The 9,894-nt window shown below is 29.0% G+C and overlaps 1 protein-coding gene across 4 annotated transcripts in view; it reads left to right on the forward strand.

Moving 5' to 3' along the window:
- LOC106470445 (autophagy-related protein 2 homolog B-like) overlaps window positions 1–9,894 on the forward strand; it is a 71,303-nt gene that overhangs the window by 25,335 nt on the left and 36,074 nt on the right. For all 4 annotated transcript variants that reach the window (XM_013931005.2, XM_022399043.1, XM_022399045.1 and 1 more), the window contains exons 10-12: window positions 1,519–1,706; window positions 3,805–3,897; window positions 5,712–5,782. In XM_013931005.2, the coding sequence (XP_013786459.2) occupies window positions 1,519–1,706; window positions 3,805–3,897; window positions 5,712–5,782 (352 nt within the window). The remainder of the gene's footprint in view (window positions 1–1,518; window positions 1,707–3,804; window positions 3,898–5,711; window positions 5,783–9,894) is intronic.

Here is a 9,894-nt window from a genome sequence, read left to right on the forward strand (position 1 = left end):
ACATTTCTGTTTTATTATTTCTTATGTAACTTTTGTGTTCTTGTAATCTGTATTTTAAATTTCTTTTAGTTTGACCAATATAAACACTACCACATTCAAGTTCTATCTTATATATACCTCTCTTATCTGTTAATTCTATTCTGTCTTTATCAATTCCATATCATATCTTTTATCTTATTTATTGGTTTGAAGATAGGGTAAAAATTCTGATACTTTTCAATACTTTATATAATTGACTTGTTAAACCTGGAACATAAGGTAAACTTGCAGTTTCTTTTTTGTTTTTTTCATAAGCAGATTTTAATGTGGTATTTTTAATTGAATTTGTATTTTTGTTAAACTTCTCAAATGCTTCGTCTGCTATATTTGGATCCAATCCTCTATCATTAGCTATATACTTAATTAATAACAATTCGTTATTTAAATCTTCCTGTATTGAACATATTTTTATAGCTCTATAAACATATGTATAAAATGCTGATATTTTTGGGGTTTTTATATGACATGATTCTTTGTGTGGCGGCATAACAACAGCAAAAGGTTTTCTATAAACTGATGTTTCTAAGTTACCTTCTTTCTTCCTAACTAATACGTCTAAGAAATTAATGCTATTATTATTATTATCTTCAATTTCAATGAAGTAATGGGACAAGGGGGAAAGTATAAAATAGTCTTGTAAGTTACTCCTGAGGATGACGTAGATCACAGATCACGTCGAAACATGTACTTGTAGAGAGAGATTTTAAAGTGGAAGTCGTACGGCTTCAATAAAGTTTTTATTGTGTAAATATAAAACGTTGTTTTTAATTATTTATTATGATTTAAAAAAATTGAATATCTTGTCCAAAATTGTAACTATGATGTAAACTTTTAATATTTGTAAAAGTTTATTTTTTTGTTGCTAGCTTTTGCTATGCATGGATATACAAGGTCCAGTTTTTTGTTTGAGATTGCATCTGAGCTGTGTAATATCTCAGTTAGCTTTTGTTAAGCCTTTTTTTTCACCTTCTAAAGAAAATTTGTACAGCAAAACCTGAATACCTGACAAAGTTTATATTAATTTAAGGTGCAATACAGTCGTGTCCTTCTATAGAAGGTTTTTTCTGAAGAAGAATTATATATTTTTTTATTTATATACAAATATTAATATCCCATAATGATAAAAAATTTGTGCTTTAGAAGGATTTTTTTTTCATGAAGAAAAATTTTATTTATTTATTTATATACAAAGATTAATATCTCATAATAATAAAAATTCCTTATAATTAAAAATGTGATTGAAGAGTATATGCAGATAATTATGGATTTGATTTCTGAGTATTACCCTAATTAGTATTGATTATTTAGTGATAGTTAATGAGACTTGTACAAGTTAAGTTTGAGTTTTAAAATAAGGATCACCAGACCAAATAATTGTAACACTCTAAAATCAAAGGGATGAATTATTTTAATTTTTATGTATTGTTTGTTATGAAGATTTATTTAAACTTTCTGAGATGTTATGTTGTATTATCTTAGACTTTGAAAGTGGCTTTGGGGATCCAAGGAGCTACATTACGTCACAGAATGACATCTACTCCAGAAAGTTGGCTGACTCAGTGCATTGACTTCTTTGATGTAGTTGACTACCCTGTTGCTGGTTATGTGCCTCCAACTATTGTTACAGAATTACATTTACATTTATGGAGCTGTGCTATTGATTACAGGTTAGGAATTATAAAATTATAAATGTAATCCTTATTCATTCACCATAGAGTTAGTACAGATCGTCTTGTACGGAAACTGGTTTTTCATAAAATCAAAATTATTTGTTAGGAAAAACAAAGTTGATGTAATAACTGAAACCTTGATATATAGGACATGGTTGGTTTTAGTTTGAATAGTTTTTGATATATAGGACATTGGTTGGTTTTAGTTTCAATAGTTTCTTGATATATATGACACTGGTTGGTTTGAGTTTGAATAGTACTTTGATATATAGGACATGGTTAGTTTTAGTTTGAATAGTACTTTGATATATAGGACATGGTTGGTTTGAGTTTGAATAGTTTTTGATATATAGGACATTGGTTGGTTTTAGTTTCAATAGTTTCTTGATATATAGGATACTGGTTGGTTTGAGTTTGAATAGTACTTTGATATATAGGACATTGGTTGGTTTTAGTTTCAATAGTTTCTTGATATATAGGATACTGGTTGGTTTGAGTTTGAATAGTACTTTGATATATAGGACATGGTTGGTTTGAGTTTGAATAGTACTTTGATATATATAGGACATGGTTGGTTTGAGTTTGAATAGTACTTTGATATATAGGACATGGTTGGTTTGAGTTTGAATAGTTTTTGATATATAGGACATTGGTTGGTTTTAGTTTCAATAGTTTCTTGATATATAGGACACTGGTTGGTTTGAGTTTGAATAGTACTTTGATATATAGGACATGGTTGGTTTGAGTTTGAATAGTACTTTTATATGTAGGACATGGTTGGTTTGAGTTTGAATAGTTTCTTGATATGAGGACATTGGTTGGTTTGAGTTTGAATAGTTTCTTGATATTGAAGACATTGGTTGGTTTTAGTTGGAATAGTTTCTTGATATTGAAGACATTGGTTGGTTTTGGTTTTTCATTAACAGTAAAACCGGAAAGTATGTTTCATTTGTTTCTTATTTTTGCAAAAATACAGATCACTAAAAACTTGTCTTAAAACTTCTTCGATGGCAACGCTGCCAAGAACTTCTAAATCTTACTAATTTGATAATACACTGCTTATAAACTACTATAATCATATTGATAGTGTCTTGTTACATATTGTTGATATAGCTACTGAAACTCTTACTTTCTTGTGAACTAGCGAGTTGTATGTGTGTCAGATTAGTCATGACAGTTAATGGTGTTTGTAGCTATGTATGTGAGTAGTCATGACACTTAATGGTGTTTGTAGCTATGTATGTGAGTAGTCATGACAATTAATGGTGTTTGTAGCTATGTGTGAGTAGTCATGACAATTAATGGTGTTTGTAGCTATGTATGTGAGTAGTCATGACAATTAATGGTGTTCATCTCTTTGTGAAGTTTAAGCTCAGAAAGATGCTCTGGTTTCTTCAGGTGGTTTTGTTCAGTGATAAAGTTTAATTGTGAACAAACCTTCTTTGAAATTTTGTCACTTGGAATATTCCAAGGTAAAGATAAGTTTCAGTCTGTGCTTTTCCTTAATTTATAACAATGTCATTTATTACTACATTGTCTTTAGTGTGATGTGTAGAAATTTGTGAGATTTTATGAGTCTCTTCAGGCATTAAAAAATAGAATTGGAAAGTCGAACTTTCGTGAAAAGCTGCACAGTGTTTACATTAAACATTCAGATTTGTGTATTAACTTTTAAACAACACTGCCTGTTTAAAGCTGATTTATTACAATATTTTAATTAAAGATTCTTCTTTATTTGATTTTTTCCATTTAAACTTGTATAATTTATTTCTCCTTATCAAGACTATTTTATAGCTTTTCTTGTTTTAGTTTTCTTCAGTATATGTTATCAACTTTGACATTGGAAAATCAAATGGTTATTTTTCAAATCAGTATTTTATTTTAAATAATTACTATGTATTCACAATAATTTTTATCTGTGTTAATTTTGTTTTTATTGACAAATTTAGATTAAATTTATGCTACAAAAACAGAGTTTATTCAGTAAGCGGATGAAAATTTTATTGTGGATTTTTTATATCCTGGACAGTCCAACTTTTCAGCATTTTTTATATATATGCTCTCAGAGTTTCAGTATTGTTTTGTTTATGTTTAGGCCACTGTACTTACCACTACGAGCAATGGTAACAATGGAGAACTTCAGCATTTCCAGTAATATTGTTGCTCACACAACCACATCAGTTTTGAGGTTTGGAGCTATTATTTATTCTGAATTTTACTATACTTTGATAGTTAGCTTTTTGTACATTGAAAGATTCTTATTTTTGAAGCATTCTGACAAATTCCATTCCTTTATAGAAATATACAGTTTTATTTATTTTATTTTTTTATAATAAGAGATTCAGAAAGACAGATATGCCTCTTTAACCTGCTGTTTACTGCTTGGTTATATTAGCAGTAAAACTAAATAATGTGTTACGCCATTAAAAACATTTTTCTTTTATTAATTTAAATTTTCATTATGAAAAGGTACACTTAAATAGTGATCCTGATTGTTAATGACATATAAGTAGTACTCAAGAGAAGACAACGAATTCTGCATCAGTGGCAAACTTCATTAACAAAAACACTGAGGTTAAACAAATCACTAAAGAAAGAAAAGTTTTTGTCTTTATCGCTTGTGTAGTAATTATAAATTTTTTAAAGTATAAATTGATAAAAAGCTTGAATCCTCATCCTATCTGCTTGTTAAGCATGTGTTCTACCAAACAAGATGTTGGGCATGAGAGCTATGAGCGTTGGTCCTCACTTCTTTGATTTATAAAGTGGTTTGTTTCATTTGGCATTTCAAGCTCAGAAATTCATGTATTACCTCTTTATTAGTGTATTCTCAGCTGATATCCTTCTGTGTACCTTAGCACACTTTTTGTAATGGAAAGGATTTGAATGAGTTCTGTAACTAAGGAATTGGAATATGTTGATAAAGTCGAATTTTTTTTTAAGTCACAGTTTACTTTTTCTTTTACATTATTCAATACACAGCCAACTTATCAACACCTAACAAAGAACTTCATGCTCACTAGTTAGATAGTCAGATAGTAGGAACGTTTTTGGGGCAAACTCCATGGTGACCATATGAGTTGGTTATAAACATTGTTGTTTTCAGTTTTAACTACAAAGATAAAACCAGCTCCTTCTAGTCATTTAAAACTGGCGATTTTTTTGTTATAAAGATATTTAACTATGATGGAATTTTATGGTGATATTGTGGGCCTTATCTAGTAAAATGAAGTTGCATGTTGTTTCTTTAATTAACAGATGTTTTAAAGAAAAGTGAAATTCAAGTTTGTACCTTAATTTTATCATTATAACCATGGGGAGTGCTAGAGGAAGCTTTTAAAGTTTGTATTGTTATTTTCAATAGTTTTTGTAACTATGATATTTTAAAGAGCTTGATTATTTAAAATATATGACATGCAGTAAACGATTGATGTCTTTAGCATCCAGTTGTTCTGTATATCTTTTCCTTTGAAAAAAAAAAAGTTGCTAAACAATTCATTTCCTGAATAATTTGGAAGCTTAGAAAATATCTCATCATAAACTTTTAAATACAAGAATTACATTTTTAGAATTTTTTTTGGGGGGTACTTAAAGAATTGGAAATTGATTATTACTACCAGTTATCATTTATTAGATGTGATTTTAAATGTTTTGGGTGAAATGTGGAATGTAGATGTTTTCAAATTTGATGACGAGGAACCCACTTTGAGACTAATAATGCTTGGAGGCAACTTGAATGGGTAATGAAGAAAAACTTTAATATAAGTTTAACATAACCACAAATGTACAACGTTTCGACAAGGTTTTGTCATCATCAGGCTGTTATATTAAATTTATATTAAAGTTTTTCTTCATTACCCATTCAAACCATATCCAAACATTATTAATATAGATGTTGTTAAAGGAAGAGGGTGCTTTGTAATTAACATGTCAATTGGAATAGAAACATGGCTTGTTAAACTTATTTTATATACATTGTGTTTGAAATGCTCTATTTTACAGAATCATAGCTGAAGAAATGTGTCTATTTATTTCTGACAAAGTTGAAACTGATGCAGTAGATCTCAAAAAGAGTAAGTGAACTCTGTCTTGATATTATGTGTTGCAAAATTTAAAAGTTATCTTTTTGGTTCAAGTAGTGTAAAAACAAAACACGCGTATACAAGTTTCTAATTATATTGGTGAATGCATGAATATAATACTTGAAAACAATTAAATGAAGTGAACTTTATTTTATTGGGATATTAGTCAAGTTACAGTCAACACTTAATTAAACTATTATCAATGTATGTTAATAAACCTAACATCAAAGCTTAGTTTGTAACCCAATTTTTAATATTACCTAAGTTTTAATTTCAAAAATCTCAGTCTTCTCTTGCTTGACACATCTGTGCTCTGATCTCTCCCACTTCACTTGAACAACACAGCTCCTATAGTGTCTAAAGGATTAGAAACACAAAGTGCACATATTGTCAAGGAAGAATAGAAAATTTTAACTCCTCCTCCTCTTTATTTACTGAGATATCAATGAATATATAAAACCCAGCCCCTTCCATTGTTTTTCTTCATTTTAAGCCACTTATTCACTCATGCCTATTTCTGTAATAGACATGTCACCAAACACAGTAGTGTTAATGTATAGGGATGGGTCATGAAAAAAATGGTGGCCGCATTCAATCTATTACTCTATGATGCTTACAAAAGGCTAAAGTTGAGTTATAGATTTATTTGAGCACCTAATTGCCATTATTGAGTATTTCACAGCTTGTATAACGCTATTATTATTCTGTTCTTCTACCATACATATTTTTGTGGGGAAATAATAAAAAAAGGAAAACTAACACTTAGCAATGAGTTCATTTTATAAGTGTATATTATTTCTATGTTTCAGAAATAGCAGTTTCATTTCTGATCACTAGGTGGCAGTACATAATTATTATATAACGTCCGTTTGTGACTTTTCATTGCACAAACACGATATCTACCAAAACAATTTCAATACAAAGAAAAAATAATCTCAATTAATATTCTAGGTATCAAGTACTTATGCAACTGACAGATCTGTGTGCATGTTATTGATGTCTAAATTTAAAAACACCAGTTTCTTAATTATCAAACAATACATTATTTAGCAGTCTTCTTTTCTTCAAATTTTCACTGGAGCTGAGCCTGGCAGCTATGTATATATGTTTTATCATACTTCCTGGCCTGGGATCTGTATAATGTCTTCCCTATTAACTCTCTCAATGCACGCTTGGTCTATTTGACTGACCACATGACTTTTTTGTACTCGTTTAAAGTCTTTATAGATTTAATACTTTATAACTCTCAATATAGTGTGTATATCTTCATGAAATTTGGCAGTTTTTCAGTTAATATTACAAGTCTTTCACACACAAAAAATTATATTTTTTAGTGAAGTATTCTAAATAAAATAAAGATTTGTCCATTAATATATTGAGTATTTGTTTTGAATAGTCTATGTACAAAGTAATTTTCATGTTAAAATTAAAAATAGTTTTCCTCATCTCCAAAATCTCAAATTTCCTTTGTGTAATCCCTGAAACCTCCTAAATGCATTTCAAACGTTTTTTTTCAGTAAAACTTCATAGTTTATCTGTTATTTTCTCTACCCTATCTCAAAATGAGATCAGTAAATTCGATTGTCCTCATAACCACCAGAAAAAAAATCGAAATAAATTTAAATTACCCTTTTTTTCTTTTTAGAATGACTTCAAATTTTAACCTGAAACTACATCCGTTTATCCTAAGTTGATCTAAGTTCGTAACATTATACATCTATTTATAATTAAATTATTATTATTTTATTGCCCTTTGAACTGTGTCTAACTGCTATCCGTGCCATTATAAGTTGTAAATTACTCTGGGAACGTGCAGCTTACATTATGTTATCAAATTACATTACCCACGAGTTGCTCGGGTGCATGCCTCATTGACCATTTTAATTATATTATTATTATTATTATTACTTAAATAACTTAAAAAGAACCATATTTCTAATTTTAGTTACTTTTAGAATAATAAATAAAGAATAAATATGAAAAACAAGAAATAAAGTACTTGCCCAATCTTTTTTTTTTCTGGATTTTATCAACTAACATATACTTAAGTTATTGAACAGATATTCTGTGTATGTATTAAAATTATGATTACTTACTTTGAAGTAACTACCTAAGAATAGGGAAAATGAACCCTGAACCAAACTGTTGACTGGAAAAAAAAAAGAAAAACTTGTATTACAATATATTCTGTGATGTGTGTCATACATTTCGAAGGAGTACATGATGTTCTAATATACAGAAACAGCTACACTGGATTTTATTAACTAATTCATATTGAAATTACTGAACATGTATTCTGTATATGTACTAAAAATTATGATTACTTACTTTGAAGTAACTACCAAAGGCGTTTTACAAACTCCGATTACCCATTGGAAATAGGCAAAATGCCCATAAAAGAAGACTTTCAAAACCAAAACTAAAATGGCATAATAAATGGTAGTGGAACCTCAGTTTCTATTGGTTGGCAAATAAGTGTGGTGAAAGTGAGAGAGGGTAGTATCATTTATAAGAATGTGCCCAAATAACACTTATATATACTTATGCTGCGAAAATACACACACATCTAATGGATGACCATAGTACTGAAACACCAGCTATGTAATTGGATCAGCCCAATGCTGAACCATATAATAAATGTTTTTACACATTCTAATTGCAATTTTATTACCCTATTATAAGTTTTGTAGGAAATATAAACTGCTGTAACCCATATTGTGTTCTCGGAGCAAGGGGGAATGTCACCTCACTGAATACGCGTGCTTTTTTGCACTGGAGAGGTTCATATTACGGTTGTACATAAATAGTTTTATAACACAAGCAGTGATTTATTTCTTTATTTTCAGCGGGTTTGTAATTTGTCGTTGACAGTAAAATAAACACAGAAAATACATGGGATATGTTTAGCAGTTGAAACTGTCAAGGGAAATACTTTGAAACTTCATGATCAATAATGAAGAAAAAGGAAACAGCTGTTCATTATATTTCTGATTTTACAATTTTTCTTTTCATTATACTTTGATGAGGTGTCTACAGGCTGAAGAATCAAATAATAAACATAATAACAGATAAAATATAACGTTTTACTGAGAAAAAAGTTGTATATATATTTAGGAGGTTTTAGAGGTTATGCAAATGAAATTTGAGATTTTTGAAACAAAGAGTGGTATTTTAAATCTTAAAATGAAAATCACTTTGCACTGGGACTAGTTAAAAAAAAACTTTTCACAGACAAATATAAGTAAAATTACTTCATTAAAAAAATCTCATTTTTATGTGTGCAGAAGACGAGTACAAATGGTTACGAGGTCAGTCAAATTGACCGATCCTATGTTGAGAAAGTTAATATAACTGTTATACTATAGAATATACTAAGGATAAGTAATAATACCCAGGTGCACACCCTCAGGATCAACTTAGTATGGGTGCAAAATTGCAGGTTTCTAGGTTCCTTCCTCTTGGATCTGTGGTGGTCACACAGACACATCTTATTATTATTATACATTACAAGTATGTTCTATACAAAACAAAAACAACAATTTTCAGTAATTTTCTTTTTTGCTAATGATTTTTGTGAATTTACTGAGTCTGAATGCAAGATTATTTTCTTGCTAAGAATAAAACACATCTTCAACTTAATTCTTATACTGTATTTGCATAACCTTAAAAACCTCTTTAATGAACATCAAAATTTTTCGTTTCACAATAAAACTTATTTTCTGTACCCTAACCTAACAAAATCAGGAATATTGTGTAAAATGAAAATTTTTAAAATATTAAAGAAATCTAACTTACTTTTTTTTCGTTCTATAATATCTGCATATTGTAACTGATAAACCCTATTTATTCTTATAAGCAAAACTAATAGATATTTCAAATCTAATTTCATTTAGTTCATCACTTTATGGCTGCATTTAGTCTCAGAGTACATTGAAAGCCATTTATCACAGCAAAACAGCTTCGTGTAAACAAACAATTGGGGTATAAGGCATGTCTTGCAATGTGTGCATACTATATTGAGTATCACAATTTTTTTTTTTCATTTAAGTTTTCTTATCTAACATAATAAGTTTCTAATTTTTACATTTTAGTTGCTCTTATAA

The sequence above is a fragment of the Limulus polyphemus genome, unplaced genomic scaffold, assembly GCF_000517525.1.
Source record: "Limulus polyphemus unplaced genomic scaffold, Limulus_polyphemus-2.1.2 Scaffold4009, whole genome shotgun sequence".
In the NCBI taxonomy this organism is placed as follows: domain Eukaryota; kingdom Metazoa; phylum Arthropoda; class Merostomata; order Xiphosura; family Limulidae; genus Limulus; species Limulus polyphemus.